This window comes from Callithrix jacchus, chromosome 11 (genome assembly GCF_049354715.1).
Source record: "Callithrix jacchus isolate 240 chromosome 11, calJac240_pri, whole genome shotgun sequence".
Lineage (NCBI taxonomy): Eukaryota > Metazoa > Chordata > Mammalia > Primates > Cebidae > Callithrix > Callithrix jacchus.
Window position 1 is genome coordinate 113,939,169 of NC_133512.1, and position 21,055 is coordinate 113,960,223.

The 21,055-nt window shown below is 38.0% G+C and overlaps 1 protein-coding gene across 2 annotated transcripts in view; it reads right to left on the reverse strand.

The window, feature by feature from the left end:
- Positions 1 to 20,593, reverse strand: part of EXOC4 (exocyst complex component 4) — an 808,475-nt gene extending 787,882 nt beyond the window's left edge. For both annotated transcript variants that reach the window (XM_002751973.5, XM_035255084.3), the window contains exon 1: positions 20,480 to 20,593. In XM_002751973.5, coding sequence (XP_002752019.3) covers positions 20,480 to 20,565 — 86 coding nt within the window. In that variant the 5' untranslated portion in view covers positions 20,566 to 20,593. The remainder of the gene's footprint in view (positions 1 to 20,479) is intronic.
- Between the last annotated feature and the right edge of the window lie 462 nt (positions 20,594 to 21,055).

Genomic DNA, 21,055 nt, shown 5'->3' on the forward strand with positions numbered 1-21,055 from the left:
GAGAATACCACAAAGATATTCCTCAAGAAGAGCAACCCCAAGGCACATAATCGTTAGATTCACCAGGGTTGAAACAAAGGAGAAAATACTAAGGGCAGCCAGAGAGAAAGGTCAGGTTACCCACAAAGGCAAGCCTATCAGACTTACAGCAGATCTCTCAGCAGAAACCCTACAAGCCAGAAGAGAGTGGGGGCCGATATTCAACATCCTTAAAGAACAGAACTTTCAGCCCAGAATTTCATATCCAGCCAAACTAAGCTTCACAATTGAAGGAAAAATAAAATCTTTTATGAACGAGCAAGTACTCAGAGATTTTATTACCACCAGGCCTGCTTTACAAGAGCTTCTGAAAGAAGCATTATACATAGAAAGGAACAACTAGTATTAGCCTTTCTAAAAATATACCAAAAAGAAAAGAGCATCAACATAAAGAATTTACATCAACAAATGGATAAAATAGCCAGTTAACATCAAATGGCAGTAATCCTAAATTTAAATCGACTAAATCCCCCAATCAAAAGATACAACCAAAACCCAATGGTATGCTACATCCAGACCCATTTCACATCCAAAGATACATAAAGACTCAAAACAAAGGAATGCAAAAAGGTTTACCAACCAAATGGAGAGCAAAAACAAATAAATAAATAAAAAGCAGGAGTTGCAATTCTCGCATCTGATAAAATAGATTTCAAAGCAACAAAGATATAGTGGTAAAAGGATCAATCAACAATAAGAGCTAACAATCCTTACACCCAGATACATAAGACCCATAAAGAGATTTAGACTCAACGAGACAGAAAATTAATAAGGATATCCAGGACTTGAACTCAGATCCGGAACAAGTAAACTCAATAAATATTTATAGAGCTCTCAATTTTAAATACACAAAATATACATTCTCCACCTTAAATACACAAAATATTGATCGGCCATTATTAATATCCATTTTTAGAATAAAGCTATATTCCCGTTCTCTCTCCCTCTTTTTCTTCCTCTTTCTTCCTCTCCTTCACTCCTTTTCTTTTTTTTTTCTTCCTAAAAAAAAAAAAAAAGGAAAGTCGGGGTTTCACCATGTTGGGCAGGCTGATCTCAAACTTTTGACCTCCTCTGCTCGCCTTGGCCTCCAAAGTGCTGGGATTACAGGCATGAATCACCGTGTCTGGCCTAGAAGATAGCTTTTATAAGACAGTTTGTTGGAACTTATCTGTAAAGCTATCTGGGACCGGGATTTTTTCAATTCCTTTTATACTTATTCATATAAAAAGAAAAAAAAAAAAACTCTGGCCATTAGGTTTAAATTCTCTAATTCTCACTTTATTCCTCCTTCATGTCAAGAATGGTGAAGGCTGAGATTTTATCCTACTGGCAAGCTAAGAGGGTAGCCACAGTTTCACAGATGCTAGCAGAAGACACAAAACTCCTGGAGCTCCTAAACTCAAGACTTGATCACACCCACAGCACAGCAAGTAGAGTAAGTACAGCATGTTCACCTCAGTTCCCCTTGCCCCAAGTCCCACAGGAGTTAGGCAGATGGGCCCAAAAAGAAGCCTGCCCACACAGGCAGCTCCTGGAGAAGAACCCTGAGCTCAGAAAACTAAATCTAAGCTCAGAGACTGGACTGGAAACACACCTGCCCCTTGTTCTGGAGGGAGAGACTATCTCTATCTTCCAAAGCTGTTTGCTAAACAAATGTCCTTGGCAAGATAACCTAAAACAAAGGGCAATTGGTGCTTGGCTCACAAGAACTTCAGAAACACAAGAGACCTGAGGTAAAGTCATTGGGTTCCTTCAAGGATTGAATGCATGGTGCCAAGCAACAGTAGGCAGTGAATATTCATTTCCAAGCTCTGTTTTCTTTTCTGCAATATGAGACCAGAAATACAATGTCTCGGACAATAAATATTTGTCTGAGATAAATATTCAATAAAAATGAATAAATCATAGACCATAAAAGCATGAAAGAGCTAACTAATTCTAGGGAGAAAGTTCTCATGCATGCCAGCAAATCCCAGCAAATTTCAGTGTGGGATTATCTCTAGTCCCTTAACCTGAACAGACATCAGGGCAGAAGAGAACACTTGTCAATGAGCTCACCCCGCCAGTCAAGTCATGAACTTCTCTTCAGCCTTCTAAGCCCCTGTGCAATGCAGAGCTCTATCAGCTCACAAAGCAATTCACTGCAATTCTGAACAGCTCTACTTATTATAAAGCCTTCTGTTAAAATAAAATAAAATCAGCCTCTTTATAATTTCTACCCATTGATCCTAGTCCCATCTTTTTCTGTAATATAAAACATGTCTATTCTTTCTTCCATACAATTTCCCATTAAATGGTAAAGGACTCCCAATAGTTCTTTCTTGGGTTAAACACCTCCAATTTCTTCAACTGTTTCTTCCACACCATGACTTCCAGGAGCCCACCATCCTTCTTGCTTTCCTCTGGAGTCACCTCAAAAACAGGTAACACTCACAGAGAACTTATTATGTGCCAGGCATTAATCTAAGTGGCTTACACATAATAATTCATGTATTCAAAACCAACCTTATGAGGTAGGTACTTGTGTTACTCTGTTTTCATGCTGCTGATAAAAACATACCTGAGGGGGGCAATTTACAAAAGAATGAGGTTTACTGGACTGACAATTCCATTTGGCTGGGGAGGTCTCAAAATCATGGCAGAAGGTAAAAGGAACGTCTCACGTGGCAGCAGATAAGAGAAGAGAGCTTATGCAGGGAAACTCCCCCTTTTTAAACCATCAGATCTCATGAGACCCATTCGCTATCAATAGAAAAGTGCAGTGCTGGAGAGACCCCACCCCCATAATTCAATCACCTCCTTACTGAGTTGCTCCCACAACACGTGGGAACTGCGGGAGTTAAAATTCAAGATGAAATGTGGACCCGGGCAAACCATATCAGTGCCATGCTTTGTAGAAATAAAGAGACTGAGTTTTTTATTCAAGGCACAGTCTTTAAGGAGCAGAGTCTGACCTCAAACCTGGGCCCTATGACTCTTCTTGGCTTCACTAATCTGCCTCTCAGATGTGCTCAGAAGTAAACACAACATATTTCCAAATGGAAAGAGGTTTTATGTCACACAACGTGAAAACTATATTTCTAATAATTTAGCCTAAAACTACATGGCATTTTTTAAAATATAGTACAAAAATTATCTGAGATCCCTCTGACAGTAAGTGACACGTCAGCTCCTACTCATCCTCTACTTGTTAAATTTTAAAACTAAATGCCGAAATTTACATGCATCCTTGCGTCCTACATGTTTGGAAAGGAAGGTGAAAGTGAAGCACGGGATGCAAACTACTGAGTGTCTATGATATACCAGGCAATACGGTGCTTATTTTGCATAACTAATCTAAGACAATACTCAAAGCAGTCTAGTATAATAAAATATTACCACCAGCCTTTTTACAGATAAGGAATCAGAGGCTCAGAGAGGTAAAGTAACTTATACAAATGCACACAGTTAACATCAGAGTTGAAATTAAAGCTAAGCATATTTGACTCTGAAATCCATGCTCTTTCTACTATACATGTTACAAAATCCTATCTTTCCTGCCTTCAGCTTCTGAGCTGCAGGACTGTACTCTCATCAAGCCACAGTTCATATGTAAAGAGAACAGCAGACAGCTAGAGATGAAAAGAGAGCACCAAGCAGCTTTTTCAGTAATAACAGTCTTGAGTCTGGACAAGATTCAAAAGCATGAGCTAAATAAAAGACATGATCAAAAGACAAATGGTATAATGTTGCCAACCCAAGATATATTCAAGTTATTGAATCACTCTAGATTTTTTTCCCATTCCTATCTCAAAACGATTATGACTTAAAAACTATTGTCAAGTTCATGGAGGAACATAAAAGAATAAACTAGATTTCAGTTAAGCTGGACACAAAGACATTTCTGGATCATTAAGAATTTTTCACTAAGACAGCTCTGGTATTTTGCATGATGAATTACATCTTAACCATGACTAATTAATCCCCAGGAAGGAATTTATTTACATAAAGGGCTAAAAGGACCACGGTAACATGTTAAGCTACTGTTAACAGCATCTAATAGGAACAAATATTTTTCAAAGTTCTAGTGGATTGATTCACAATCATGAGCTCCAAGTGAGTCCCATAAACAAGTATTAAAACCCAGGGTAAATAACCGGAGATCTAAAACTAAATTTGTCCGTTTCCCATTTTCATACTAGCTTCTGTATTTCAGCGTAATCGATCAAATGTTTTGAAAGGAAAATAACCAGTCACCATCACTGGTTCCTTCTGTGGAACAATTTTGCTTTCACTTTGGACTTAATAGAGTAATGGAGTCCAAATAGGAGAAAATACATAAAAGTCAGTATTATTCTTAAAGATAAAAGAAAGATCAAATAAAGGAAAAAGCACACCTGTGAAAATAAGGTCAGTCACGAAAAGTAACTCATCACCCAAGTGGAATAAAAGGGTTCAAAAAGAAAAACCCAAATCTTGAATTCTACCATTAGGAATACATGAGAAAAGTCTCTTACTACCTCATCAAGTATGTCAAACAAGAGCCATCTGCATACATATTAAAGGAACACAGGTTCCGGAATTTTTTTTAAACCCAGATTCAAATAGAGCTCTGCAACTTTCAAGCTGTATGACCTTCAGTAAGTGACTTAACTTTTCTGCATCTGTTTTTTTCCTTTGTAAAACAGGTAAGATAATAAGAATACCTGCCTCACCAGGATGTTTTAAGGTCTAGAGAAGCATGTGAATGTGTTTTGAAAATATAAAGTGTGACAGAAGTGTTGGCTGATATATTAGTCAGCCCAAGCAGACTAATAGACCACACTTTAAAACACAGGCAGTGTTATTTTGGTTAATGTCTCAAGATAGATGTTATCACTCTCCTTAGTCATATGCAACACAGACTCTTGGCAAATCCACAAGAATTAGCTGCCTAATACAGCCCCAGATAACTAAACTAATTAACTGGCTATATGAAATATTTAATGTAATACACCTGAATTTTGGCGACACCTGCAGAATAATTAGCATTAAGTCATGCCATCTGAAAACAGTTAATGGGCTTAATTGTCTACTAAGGACATTACTTGTTGGCATCCAGTGACCTCTCCTCCAGGAATAATAAAGATTAACAAAACAATTAATAGAAATCCCTTCAAGCAACACAGAAAAACTAATTACAAGTAGAGCTTCACATATCCAAAAATCACTTATCAGGAAGCAACAGCTCTATAATCTCTATAGAGATTAAATCACAATCAAATCTCCACAGTGACCCCTCCCATTCTTAAATGGGTACTCAAAATGGGCACATAACTGGATAAACTATGTCACTGAATCCCTGCCTTTTCTACTCATCAAGCACCTGAACCGCCCAATCAGCGCTACCATCTCTCTTGGTGGGGCAATTCCAATGAGATTTGGAAAGACTACTAGAGAGGGAGTCATCCTGATTTATTTACAAAATATTCTAAGACATTATCATAAAGCAAAAACTAAGTATAAACTTTCAACAAATGCTGAAGACCAGTTTCAGAACCTAATTCCAAGATGGAAAAAAAAAATTATTAGCTTACCGATCTTTCCAGAACATAATATTCCTGTTGCTACTGATCCCAATGCAAGAAAAAAAAAAAGTCTACAGCTGATGTGATTCTTTACAACATAAAATCTCACTCCAAGAAGGAAAAAAAATGAATTATTAGCTTACTGATTTTTCCAGAACATAATATTCCTGTTGCTATTGATCCCAATGCAAGAAAAAAAAAAGAGTCTAAAGCTGATGTGATTCTTTACAACACAAATACTGTTTTCTTTTCCAAATTGCTTTTAACCAGAAGACATTAGGTTATGTTTTTAGATCTATTCAGCCTTAATTTCACAGTGTGACAGTCCGGTTCTCTTCGCCTTTAAAATACGAAATAGCCAATCTCAGAAATGCCTGACAGCACCATATACCTATTATGTCATCAGGGAAACAGAAGACAGTCTTAAGTATGAATAGAATCAAAGTACAAACTGAAGAGGAAAAGAGATAGGTAAGAATATAAACACTAAAGAAATAAGTTAAGAAATAGGTCTTCCAAGCCTATTATTCTAAGCTGAATATTGTGTATATGATGAACAGCCTATATATGCTCCCAGTGAATTATAAAAATAAGAGACCCTCATCATAATTCTGAGTTATTCAGAATTTTGAGTTTAATGTGTAAAAAAAAGTATACATTTAAGAAATGATGGAGATTTGTATCACTATTAATCACATAAGATACGGCTTCACTCAAAGCATAACCAAATCTACATTACACTTTTAAATCGGATTTTACTATATTCAATTATACATTGTGATTGCTTGTTTCTTAATTATGTCTTATTAGAGTGCACAAAATACAAGATAATCCCATCCCAATTGATAGCAATTCACAATGACAAGTCCCTCTGAAAAAGTTTTCTGATGCATAAAAACAACATCCCCTAACAGTACAAAGAGATTTATTTAATATCAAGTGACAGTGAACAATTTTTGCTGTAAAGTCAATTGAAAATTCATTGGTGTCTTGCTTCAGACAGCACTTAGGGCCAATTACTACACCCAACACATACAGTTTTCCAATATTTCAATTAACTCAGTTACAGAACACTTCTGGAGACCAAAAGCTACAAATCTCTTAGGCAACAAAGAAGGTCATTATCTAATACCAAGTGAAATCACCTCACTAAGGCATAAAACTGAGTCCAACACTGACGAAGTCAACTTAAAATCTACCCCCATTCTTACTTCACCCAACTCTACCTCTTTTTAAACTTCTATTTTTAGCCTCGCATCCTTCTTCAAGCACTGTCCACAGTGATCTTGTTTTCTGGTGAGTTCCTCAAACAATGTTTTACAAAATATTAAGAGGTGTTATGTGGTCAAATTTTGGAAATTCTGGGTTACACAATTGAAGCAGATTTCTTAAACGCAGAAGTCAGAAACAATTTAATATGTTATTGTTCAAAGTGTCTGGGGGAGACGGAACGACATAAAGATTATATAGCATTTCTGTAATATACTAATCTATTAAAATATCAATCGATTAACCTTGCTTCCCGCCATCTTCCCTCCCCCTAATATATACATATGTAAACACACATACACATATACATTTTTATGGAAATTTTCAACCATGTACAAAAATTAAAAGATCTGTCAAATAGGCTGGGCACAGTGACTCATGTAATCCCAGCACTTTGGGAGGCCAAAGCAGGCAGATCACTTGAGGATAGGCGTTCAAGACCAGCCTGGGCAACAGAGTGAAACCCCATCTCTAATACAAAACAAAAATTTATTTTTAAATCTGTCAAATATATCCAACTCCAACAATTATCAACACATTTCAATCTTCTTCATTGACAACCCCAGTGACTCTAACCCTTCTCTCATTATCTTGAAGCAAATCACAGACATGATATCATTTTTGTCGGTATATATTTCAGTATATACACTGCTTAAGAATAATGCTTTTGGCTGGGTGTGGTGGCTCACATCTGTAATCCCAACACTTTGGGAGGCCAAGGCAGACAGATCACTTGAGGCCAGGAGTTTGAGACCAGCCTGGCCAACATGGTGAAACACCCTCTCTACAAAAAATACAAAAAGTAGCTGGGCATGATGGCATATGCCTGTAGTCTCAGCTACTCAGGAGGCTGAGGCACAAGAATTGCTTGAGCCTGGGAGGCAGAGGATGAAGTGAGCTGAGATTGTGCCACTGTACTCAAGCCTGGGTGACAGAGAGAGACCCTGTCCTCCCACAAAAAAAAAAAAAGCTTGTTTAAAAAAACATAGCTATATAACCTTTATCTCAGAAAAAAAAATTAACAACTGCAATTGGCTTATCTTTTTTAATTAATGCAAAATATTTGGACGTATTTATGGAGCACATGTGATATTTTGTAATATTCATAGACTGTGTAATCATCAAGTCACATGTATTAGTCTGTTCTCAAAATGCTAATAAAGACATACCTGTGACTAGGTAATTTATAAAGGAAAGAGGTTTAACTGATTCACAGTTCAGCACAGCTGAGGAGGCCTCACAATCATGGCAAAAGATGAATGAGGAGCAAAGTCACATTTTACATGGCAGCAAGCAACAGAGAGCTTGTGCAGGAGAACTCTCATTGATAAAACCATCAGATCTCATGAGACTTATTCACTATCATAAGAGCACAGGAAAGATCTCCCTCCCGTGACACATGGGAACTATGGGAGCTACAATCCAAGATGAGATTTGGGTGGGGACACAGCCAAACCATCTGGGCATTTACGACATCCATCACCATTAGCATTTATCATTTCTATGTGTTGAGAACATTTCAAGCCTGGGTTTCGTGTTCTGAGGGCTACCTAAACTTTACTGTGCTTTCAAATCACCCAGGAATCTTGTTTAAATGCAGATTCAGCTCAGGTAGGTCAGGTACGACCTGAGTTTCTGCATTTCTAACAAGCTCTCAAGTAATATTTTTAAAATAACTCTCCCATAATATTTAGTACAATCACAGGTTTTAAATGGAAAAACACTTTTTAATTATGTTCTACTTTATTTAGAGACAAAGACTTTATAAATACTTCTAAAAGAAAGCCAGAAAAAAATCTCCTAGAAATCTTGAAATATTTAATTTTCTTACCAAGAGTGTCAAATGTAATACAAAATTTTCCCTTATTACTTTCTGTTAAATGTAAGCACCCAAGTTTTTCAAAGCTAAACCCCTAGCACATTAAAAATAAAAAATAAAAAAAACTGACCACTATAAGGACCAAGGTCGTAATTCATTTCATGGCTTGAAAGTAGCTAACAAAAATGTAAGACAGAGCAAAGCATAAAGACAATAGAGAGCAGAGCTCACCCCTGCAAACATTCAAATGCAAACAAAACCAGAAACCAACCAAAAGACTGGAAATACTGTGCTTCTCAATGAAAACCCGCTACCAGCCACATTACACCTCAAGCCAATAATTTACAATACTACTGCAGGCATTAAATAAACAAATCTCTATTTTTAAAAATGAAGAATAAAATAAACACGCCTAAGTTTCAAGGCATATCTATGAGTTCTAAAAGTTCCCAAAAAAAGTACTATAGGAAGTAAAGGGGTTTTAGTTTATTTTTCACACAGTCTTGCTCTGTCACCTAGACTGAAGCACAGTGGCACAATCTTAGCTCACTGCAACCTCTGCCTCCTGGGTTCAAGCGATTCTTCTGCCTCAACCTCCCAAGTAGCTGAGATTACAGTCACACAGCCACCACGCCCAGCTGATTTTTGTATTTTTAGTACAGATGGGGTTTCACCATGTTGGCCAGCCTGGTCCTAAACTCCTGACCTCAAGTGATCCACCCACCTCAGGCCTCCCAAAATGCTACGATTACAGGTGTGAGCTACACCTGGCCGAAAGTAAAGGTGTTTAACTATTTAATACTCTGCAAAGACCATCAGTGTTGAGATACCTCATTTGCTTTCACGTCATAACTTTATAATTTTTTTTTATTTTTTAGGGGGAGGTCTCACTATGTTGCCCCAACAGGGCTTGAACTCCTGAGCTCAAGCAATCCTCTCACCTTAGCCTCTGGTGTAGTTGGGACTACAGGCACATACTGCACTGAGCTGTCATCACTTTAAATAGCACATTTGAATATCTTAGTTTCCCTCTTTGAGAAGATGCAGTCCAAAATAGTACTTCAGAGATTTTTTTTTTTAAATATGAAGTACTGATGGACTTCTATCTTAGGCACAGAAGAAACAGCAGGGACTAACAAAGTAACAAACAAACGAACAAAACAGGTTTCAAAACCCTGCATATTAAGGTGGTTAGAATCTGCAGGGCAAAAATGGAGATGGGAAAGAGCTGCACAGAGAAGTCTGCCAATCTGTAGAGGGTCATCAGCTAAGTAATGATCACACACGTGTAACAGGTAACTTACCCAAAGCCAGGAAAATAACAACCTGAAATGATTAGAGGAAATAATGATCTGAACTCACACAGGGCTGGAAATAGTGCCTATCCCCCCAGGCCAGAGTGAAAACATTTCATAATTCTTAGGGTATTGAGTGGATTATTCAAAAGAATTTTGTCACAGTAGTGAGACAAACTTAACCCTAGACTAAAGTTGCTCTGCTCCTAACTAGCAAAACATAAAACAAGGCCTGAAAACACCAAATTGTTTCCAAATAACCACATCTCAGAACAAAGCTCAAGAATACCAGAATACAAAAATATCCAAAACCAAGAGCCATCAGGATAAAACTGGCAATGTCTAGCATCAAATCAGAAAGTACAAGGTGTCTGGAGGTGGAATCCCAATACTTATCAAGGCTGAGGCAGGTGATTGCTTAGAGCCGAGATTTCAAGATCAATCTAAGCAACATAGCAAAACCTAAAAAAATAAATAAAAATACAAAAATTATCTGGGTGCAGTGGCACACCTATAGTCCCAGCTACTTGGGAGGCTGAGGTGAGAGGATCACTTGAACCTAGGAGGCAGAGGTTGCAGTGAGCAGATTGTGCCACTGCACTCCATCCTGGGCAAGAGAGCTAGAATCTGTCTCAAAAAAGCAAACAAAACAAAACAACAACAAACTACAAGGCTTGTAAAGAAAGAGGGGAAAAAAATTAACCAACGGAAACTAACACAGAAATGACACAGATTATAAAATTAGTAGACAAGGACATTAAAACTGTTATAATACCTGTATTACATTTGTTCCCAAAGCTACAGGAAAAGTTAAACATGTAAGCAGAGACATGAAAAAGACCCAAATCAAACTTCCAGATAAAGAAGAAAAGCTTCTGTATCTTAGATTGAAATGTACAATCTAAGATAAAAATAACATTAGATGTGATTAACAAGAGATTAGGAATAGCAGAAAAGACTAGTGAACTAGCATAGCAACAGAAACTATATAAAACAAAACACCAAAAGAAAAAAATACATTTTTTAATGAATATCAACATTCCATAAACTGTGACACAACTTGAAGAGGCCTAAAATAGTTAGAGATAAATCTGACCAAAGACTGATAAACCTAGACACTAAAATCTACCCCAAAAAAATTGCTGAAATAAACTGACGAAGAATTAAATGGAATATATACCCCCATCCATGGATCAGAAGACTCAAAGATGTCAATTCCATATATTAACCCCAATAAAAATCCCAACAGGTTTTACTGTAGAAATTGACTAGCTTATTCTAAAATTCGTAAGAAAATGCAAACAACCTAGAAGACCAAAACTACTTTGAAAAAGTAGAATAAAGTTAAAGGGCTTACACTGTCTTCAGAACTTACAAAAGCAGTAATCGAGACAGTGTAGTATTGTTACCAATATAAACACGAATGGAACAGACTAGAAAGTCAAGAAATAAACCCACACACATAAAATTGGTAAACTGGTCTTTGACCAAGTTGCAAAAGAAAGCAAATAAAGGATAGTCTTTTTAACAAGTGGTGTTGCAAATGGATATCCTTACACACACACACACACACACACACACACACAAAATATACTGGAAAAAAACTGGTAAGAAAGGATCATTCTAGGATGCTGGAAGTGTTCCTTAACTTCAGCTAGACAGTAATTACACAGGCAAAAATTCATCAAGCCATATACCTGAGATTGTGCACTCTAGCATATATATGTATATCTCAAAGAGGAGGACAAGTAAAATTAGCATATAGAGTAAGATCCCATATTTAACTTTAAAAAATAATTCTGGCCATCAACATTTCATATACATACATACATTCCACAGAAAAGAGAGGGGTCTGGAATTAGGTTCATCTTATATCAATGATAGTAACTTGCTGAGGATAAAATTTGAAATAATTTTTTCTTACATTCATCTTCATGCTTTTCCACGTTTTCATTGTTTGAATTATTTATCATGGGACTACGATTTTTATAACAATACAGTGATTTCTTTTTCTTAAACTGGAACCAAAAGTAATAATAATGCATAATTCTGGTGAAGAAAATATAGGTGGGCCAGCCATGGCTCACACCTGTAATCCCAGCACTTTGGGAGGCTGAGACAGGTGGATCACCTGAGGTCAGGAGTTTGAGACGAGCCTGGCCAACATGATGAAACCATCTCTCTACTAAAAATACAAAAAGTAGCTGGGTGTGGTGGCATGCACCTATAGTCCCAGCTACTTAGGAGGCTAAGGCAGGAGAGTCACTGGAATCCAGGAGGCGGAGGCTGCAGTGAGCTGAGATCACACCACTTGCACTCTAGCCTGGGTGACAGAGCAAGACTCTGTCTCAAGAAAAAAAAGAAAAAGAAAGAAAATATGGGTGATTTTTTCCTCCCCTAATGTTGTATGTATGTTTAAGTTGTTCACTTAAAAAACTTATATAACTATGAAGACGGTATAGCAATATTAAAAAAAGAAAATGTATCTACATGGACAAGATCCATAAGAAAAACTGAAAAAGAAAAACAGGTAATATTTTGGGAAATGAGACTGCTGGACAATGTTCCTATGACACTAGTCTTTACAAATTTGTACAAAACAATTTTTATAGAGGACAACAAGAATTATCTTAAGAGTATGGGCCCCTTGATTTGCTGGTTTGTAGTCTTTTCTGTCTTCTAATATGTTTTATACTTGATGTGTGTTTATATTTTACATGTTTCACATACACACATAAGGATAATATACTTAAATCTAGCTTTTTTAGCTGACTTTCAAATTACCAAGTAATAGTACTATCTTAATTCAGCTGTACAAGATTTCCTGGTTATAAAGACAACATTCTGACAAATGGAATCAAACACTCTAGTCAACCCATCAGGGTTATTCCTGGTGGAAAATTAACATTATAACCTAGTTGCTATCTGGGAAATATATTAAAATCAAAAGCTTCTTCTTAACCAAAGAGACTACAGATCCTAGAAAGGAGGAAATGAACATCTGTGTGTCTACGGTGTGCCAAACTGTGCTAGGCACTTTTATATACTCTTAGCTCGTGAGATGTTCCGAAAAACCACGGATTGTATTACTAGCCCATTTTCCAACCACTCTGAGGAAACTAAGACGGTGGTTTTAAGTAACTGGTCTAGGGTTACACAGGTAATACAGCAAGTTTCAACTACAACATACCACCACAGCACTTCTCACCACAGGCTATGACCACACCTATCTACAAGTAATGGCTTGAAAAAACCTGACCACACCACCCACCATCAAAACCAAAGGCCTCAAAGCCTTCAAGAAATCCCAGCGTTAACGATTACATGAGGTATACTAAAACATGGGTCCACGAGATGCTAATCTGCATGTTTAACCAGAATATGGGAATTTTTTGGCCCTTTACATTCACATACGCTGCCAGACATCCCAGGACCCCCTGACAGCATTGTTTCTGGGTATTCCAGTAGTAATTTTCAAACAACACAGCATCAGTAGGGCTAGGACGTACCAGGGTGCAAAGAGAGCTAGAGACCAAAAAACCATTATGTGATGGGCTCAAATGGAGAGAAGAAATGGTGCTGGAAAAAAGCATTAACACCTAACCCAACTTCCAGGACTCGGCTCAAAACACAGTGACCACTTTCCTTCCCTGCCACAAACTGTGCCATGCGCCTCAAAGCTGTTTGTTCAAAGCCCTGATCAAAGCCTGGACCGCTTCAACAAAGTTTACTTTGATTTAAACAGAGCTGACCAAAATACTCTCGAAGGAGGAAGGAAATTTAACAGGTGTCTACAATAAAGGATTTTCTAAGTTTTTGAAATTTCAACTTCTGTGAAGACATAAAAGTTGATGAAAACGTGAGCCTTCAAACCTCCTTGACATCTGTAACCAGCATGTGTCTTCAAAAGCTCTGCTCCAAGGTTTCAATAAGGTCTTCTGAAGTCACAACCAAAGTTTGTCTTCCCAATTAAACTGGCCGTTACAGGCCAAGTTATAAAGAAAGACAACATTTAATTGGAAAGCAAATCGCCTAACAGTAAATGGTAGACACATTTCCCAAGTAAAAATCTGACAAGAACTCACAGAAATAAGGTGTCTCCAAAATGCCATCTTTCTTATTTCCCATCTAGAGAAGCTGCCTCCTCTGACTTCCCATCAAACAAAAGGTTGGCAGGGGAAATCAACAGAAAAGTAGAAAAATTGTATCCAAATCGTACATCAGCAGGTCAACTGAAAAGTAGGTGTATGTGTCTGTGTGTGTGTGTAAAATTGTCCAAATCGCACATCATACATCAGCAGGTAATCGGGATTCTGTCCACCCAACTAGTTCCATTTTAAAGGGCCAGTGGTAAGACTTAAAACCAAAAGCTGCAGTTACCTGTAGCCTCTGACTCCCAATCACTACCTGTCCCCTCACCAAAGCCCCACCTCGCAGGCCTGAGGACCTCTTCCATAAAGCCCTGAAGTCTACCCTTTGAAACATCCGGCTGTCCTAAAACATTTTTATTCAATATTCTTAAACAATTAAGAATCTTTGAGTCTCAAGTCACTTAAAAAATCATATAATACTTGCATTACAACTATACTACATCTTAATTTTTGGCTTTTAAATGCTTTAAAGCTTAAACACTTTATATTACCAGAATACTTTATACTAGCAAAATGCAGACTCACTATTTAACTATTTAGTACACAGGCTGGAAATAGCGATGAATTTGACATGCCCCACGTCTATACCTACTCTGTCCTTAAGTCAAACACTTTTCTACCTGTAGTGTTAAAATACAATATTAAAAAATGACTAACAATAAATGCTACTCCGACTATTAGAAAAAGCATTGAAAAAATACAAAATTTTATGATAATACATAATATAGTACAGAAATGACATTTTTACACACATGAGCAAGAGAATTAAAGGAGCATTTTTAACATTCACTATTCAAAAAAGAAAAGCTACTCAGTGATAGAAAAAGATTTTTAAAAAAAGACAAACTGAACAAACTTTTCAAAAGACAGTAGACTCTACAACAAGTAATTATTTTGTGACAAAAGAAGTCCATTGAAACATGAAAGAGAACTGGGAAGTACCCGGTACATTTTAGGAATGCTCAGACCTTATAAATGTGAGCTTAAGATGGGTTTTCCTTTTTGTGGCTTGTTGCCAAAGCAACCAAGAAAGCTACAGTCTTTGGGGGGAATTTGAAATAAAAAGGTTAAAGATAGGAGGAGGTAATCAAAGTTTTATATGAGGAATTAAGAATAATGTATACAATGTTGCAAGAAGGGAAACATAAGGATACAAATTGAACAGAAAAACAAGCAGCAACTTCCTAGTGACAGTGCAATTTACTAACAAGAAATACACATTCCTGGTTCTATTACCCTCAGGACTCTCCCCCGATTCCCCCATCCCAAACACCAAAGTAATACTACCACTCTCCTCTCATTCACTATCACTGTTTATAAAATATAAACCACTGGGTATGTTCAGAAGCATATTAGGAAGGAAATAATAGGAAGTCATAGCTACCAACATCCTTACTCCAACACCAAATAATAGGAAGTCATAGCTACCAACATCCTTACTCCAACACCAAATAATAGGAAGTCATAGCTACCAACATCCTTACTCCAACACCAAATAATAGGAAGTCATAGCTACCAACATGCTTACTCCAACACCAAATAATAGGAAGTCATAGCTACCAATATCCTTACAACACCAAATAATAGGAAGTCATAGCTACCAACATCCTTACTGCAACATCAAATAATAGGAAGTCATAGCTACCAACATCCTTACTCCAACACCAAATAATAGGAAGTCATAGCTACCAACATCCTTACTCCAACACCAAATAATAGGAAGTCATAGCTACCAACATTCTTACTCCAACACCAAATAATAGGAAGTCATAGCTACCAATATCCTTACAACACCAAATAATAGGAAGTCATAGCTACCAATATCCTTACTCCAACACCAAATAATAGGAAGTCATAGCTACCAACATCCTTACTCCAACACCAAATAATAGGAAGTCATAGCTACCAACATCCTTACTCCAACACCAAATAATAGGAAGTCATAGCTACCAATATCCTTACAACACCAAATAATAGGAAGTCATAGCTACCAACATCCTTACTCCAACACCAAATAATAGGAAGTCATAGCTACCAATATCCTTACTCCAACACCAAATAATAGGAAGTCATAGCTACCAATATCCTTACTCCAACACCAAATAATAGGAAGTCATAGCTACCAACATCCTTACTCCAACACCAAATAATAGGAAGTCATAGCTACCAACATCCTTACTCCAACACCAAATAATAGGAAGTCATAGCTACCAATATCCTTACTCCAACACCAAATAATAGGAAGTCATAGCTACCAACATCCTTACTCCAACACCAAATAATAGGAAGTCATAGCTACCAATATCCTTACTCCAACACCAAATAATAGGAAGTCATAGCTACCAATATCCTTACAACACCAAATAATAGGAAGTCATAGCTACCAATATCCTTACTCCAACACCAAATAATAGGAAGTCATAGCTACCAATATCCTTACTCCAACACCAAATAATAGGAAGTCATAGCTACCAATATCCTTACTCCAACACCAAATAATAGGAAGTCATAGCTACCAATATCCTTACTCCAACACCAAATAATAGGAAGTCATAGCTACCAATATCCTTACTCCAACACCAAATAATAGGAAGTCATAGCTACCAATATCCTTACTCCAACACCAAATAATAGGAAGTCATAGCTACCAATATCCTTACTCCAACACCAAATAATAGGAAGTCATAGCTACCAATATCCTTACTCCAACACCAAATAATAGGAAGTCATAGCTACCAATATCCTTACAACACCAAATAATAGGAAGTCATAGCTACCAATATCCTTACTCCAACACCAAATAATAGGAAGTCATAGCTACCAATATCCTTACTCCAACATCAAATAATAGGAAGTCATAGCTACCAACATCCTTACTCCAACATCAAATAATAGGAAGTCATAGCTACCAATATCCTTACAACACCAAATAATAGGAAGTCATAGCTACCAATATCCTTACAACACCAAATAATAGGAAGTCATAGCTACCAATATCCTTACTCCAACACCAAATAATAGGAAGTCATAGCTACCAATATCCTTACTCCAACATCAAATAATAGGAAGTCATAGCTACCAACATCCTTACTCCAACATCAAATAATAGGAAGTCATAGCTACCAACATCCTTACTCCAACACCAAATAATAGGAAGTCATAGCTACCAATATCCTTACTCCAACACCAAATAATAGGAAGTCATAGCTACCAATATCCTTACTCCAACACCAAATAATAGGAAGTCATAGCTACCAATATCCTTACAACACCAAATAATAGGAAGTCATAGCTACCAATATCCTTACTCCAACATCAAATAATAGGAAGTCATAGCTACCAACATCCTTACTCCAACATCAAATAATAGGAAGTCATAGCTACCAACATCCTTACTCCAACACCAAATAATAGGAAGTCATAGCTACCAATATCCTTACTCCAACACCAAATAATAGGAAGTCATAGCTACCAATATCCTTACAACACCAAATAATAGGAAGTCATAGCTACCAATATCCTTACAACACCAAATAATAGGAAGTCATAGCTACCAACATCCTTACAACACCAAATAATAGGAAGTCATAGCTACCAATATCCTTACTCCAACACCAAATAATAGGAAGTCATAGCTACCAATATCCTTACAACACCAAATAATAGGAAGTCATAGCTACCAACATCCTTACTCCAACACCAAATAATAGGAAGTCATAGCTACCAATATCCTTACTCCAACATCAAAATCTCCCTGTGACTCAAAGAAGTGTTGAAATACAAACACCAACAGTATTTGGTCTTTTTTTTTTTTTTGAGACGGAGTTTCGCTTGTTACCCAGGCTGGAGTGCAATGGCGTGATCTCAGCTCACCACAACCTCCGCCTCCTGGTTCAGGCAATTCTCCTGCCTCAGCCTACTGAGTAGCTGGGACTACAGGCACGCGCCACCATGCCCAGGTCTTAAGGTCATATATAATGATACATCCCAAGCCTTACTAAACTTGCCAGCATACTAGGTCTCGACATTCCCTTACACCATACTCGTAAAAAAATATATAACAAAAGTGTTATTCAGTGGTCTGAGGTGGTCAAAGATAAAGCAGAAAAATGAGGGTTGGGTGCCGTAGCTTACACCTGTAATCCCAGCACTTTGGGAGGCTGAGACGGGCAGATCACAAAGTCAGGAGATCGAAACTATCCTGGCCAACATGGTGAAACCCGATTTCTACTAAAAATACAAAAATTAGCTGGGTGTCATAGTGCACACCTGTAATCCCAGATACTCGGGAGGCTGAGGCAGGAGAATCGCTAGAATTCGGGAGGCGGAGAATGCAGTGAGCTGAGATCGCACCACTGCACTCCAGTCTGGTGATGGAGCCAGACTCTGTCTCAAAAAAAAAAACAGAAAAAGAAAAATGAAAAGCAATAATGCACAACAGAAATCAAAGTAAAAAATGCCTAAGCCTAAAATCACAGTGATAAAGTGAAGGTCATATATTAATAAAGTGTCAAAAGAGATGGATGGATAACCATAAAATCACAGTGCACACCATGGAGCAGTAGGGGGGTTCCTTGGGAGAACATTAAGGAATGGTCAACCAAAGGCAATATATGTTCTGAATTAGCATTAGTAAAAAAAGCTTTAGGTTGGTTTTCATGCTGTGATCAAAAATATGACATTTAAAGTAAATTCAATTGGCACTGAAGAAAACACAAATAGCATAAAAGAAATGGGAACAGCCTGGAGAATCAAAAGTAATGAGATGGCACATTTCACTTCCATTGGAAACAGCTACTCCTCCTGGATTTCCATAGCATTTCATGTCACTCTTGTAGTCTTATGTCATCATTTTTATTGACATATTTTATCCCCCACAGATAAACTATACTCTCCTCAAGGGTAACACTGTGTCTGCTTCATCTTTGCAAAACTCAGGGCATTTACTCAGTCAACAAATATTAAATATGTAACACGTGCCAGACACCACACTACAAACTGGCACTAAATACCTACTGTTTAAATGAATGTTGATAAGGCAGAAAAATAAAAGTTCAAAAAAGGATCCAAATAAATTCATGTCCAAGAATTATAATTTCACAGGAAATTCAGATGGGAAACGACAAACATTCTAATTGGAATTTTAGTATCACTAGATACATCTAGGCTACCTGTGTGCGGGCCTACAGATTCACAACAGTACTTCCTCTGCATGGTCCACCAAGTGTCCTAAGCATTTCCACACATATTTATTCTCTTACGCCCAAAATGAAATTAACAGTAATGATTTAACAGCCCATAATCTTAAAGGCCCCTAAATAAGACCTATGAGATGTGTCTTAGTGAGTGGCAAGCCGTTTTAATGGTCTGATACACTCATTTATTGAAGTGCTCAGTACCTAACATAATGTTGGGCCCTGGATTTTGAAAAGATGATCAAGACACTCCAGGAGCCTTCCAAGAATGCAAACAAAAGTTTAGCATATGTGGGGGAAAAGTAGGAGTGTTTATGTAAAATAACTGACTTGAAATTCAAATGCCAACAACGTAAAAAAGGTGCCATAATAAATTTTATTTAGATGGTTTTAGTCCCTGTATCATCTTCAAGGTGTTGAAAGGGTTCCCCCATCCTCGATATATTTGACTCTTTTTAAAAAGCTCCTAAAACGTCCACCACTCCCACTCCACTCCCACCCCAATCTTCTGGGAGGTGCAGAGGGGGAATGCACAGCGGATAATTTGAAATTGGTTTGGTTTCGTTTCTTTTAAGAAATAGACCAGAATGGGAAGGCAGAACAAAAATCGAAAACCGATGTGTGCCTTCAAACCCACAGTCCTTCTACCAGCTCATTGCAGATTCCTGTATTTGAGGCTGGGCCACGCACAGGTGGTTGAAAGTATCCAGAGTGTGAAAACACAATCTGCAACTCGTGACAGGAGTCTCCGGACTCCAAGGCCTTCCACCCCAAAGTCCAAGAAACAGACGCCTTTCTCAGTGAGTGCAGCTAAAGTAAAACAATAAACAAGCATTTTGGAAATCAATGAACACACCTTCACCTGGTTTTCTCTACCAAACCCAAACAGCGTACTTTAAGGGCCGGGGACTCTAATAGAAGGTGTTGCCCCTAAAGAAAAGACTGAGGCTGGGCTCCTCCCTCTATAGCTAACCCCAGAAAAAAAAGACGGGCGGGGAAATTGCGGGGGCCCTGGGGAGGGGTTAGGGCCCTGGGGAGGAGCTGCGGGAGGCAAGGAGGGAAGGGGAGGGAGAGCAGGGTGAGACCCAGCTAACCCTTCACCCTTCCAAAACGAAGGTCGAGCCGCTGCCCCCCGTCCCCAGACCCTGCCTCCTGCCTCCCTCACCTGATCACAGAGATGAGCAGCCCCGAGGGGTCTTTGCTTTTGCTGACTGTGCTTCTGTATTTCCCACCAGCTGCTTCCGCCGCCATCTTGGACGTGGGGAGAGCCGCTGGGCTCCAAGGAAGCCAAGTGTGCGTAAATTCTGTATTTGACCCTGAGTCTCCACCAATGGATGAAGAGTATTCCAGAGGCACGGAAGGGTAAAACCCAATCACTGAAGGGAGGAGGCGGGACTAAGGGAGCAAGTTTCGGGGCCGCGATGTGCGTGTTTGTTCTAAGCACTCTGGGAATCGTAGTTTTCCTTCTGCGTCTCCTGGACGGTCAGGAAAGCTAAATCAGCTGCAACTTCCTAAGTCTTATAATGAGTATCTTCATTTATCTTTATTCTGACTTCGAGCTTTTTTCGGCTTCCTTGCTTTTAGAATTTTGTCAGGCTTTAAATCAAATTATCTGATGATGCCAAATGTGTGAGGGTGTGCATTTAAATGAAAGAGGGTGTTCTCTGCTGAATGCCTATGTGCGAAGTTTGCCTTAAGCACAAGTGATTTTTTAAAAATTCAGTCAAATGCGAAATGAATA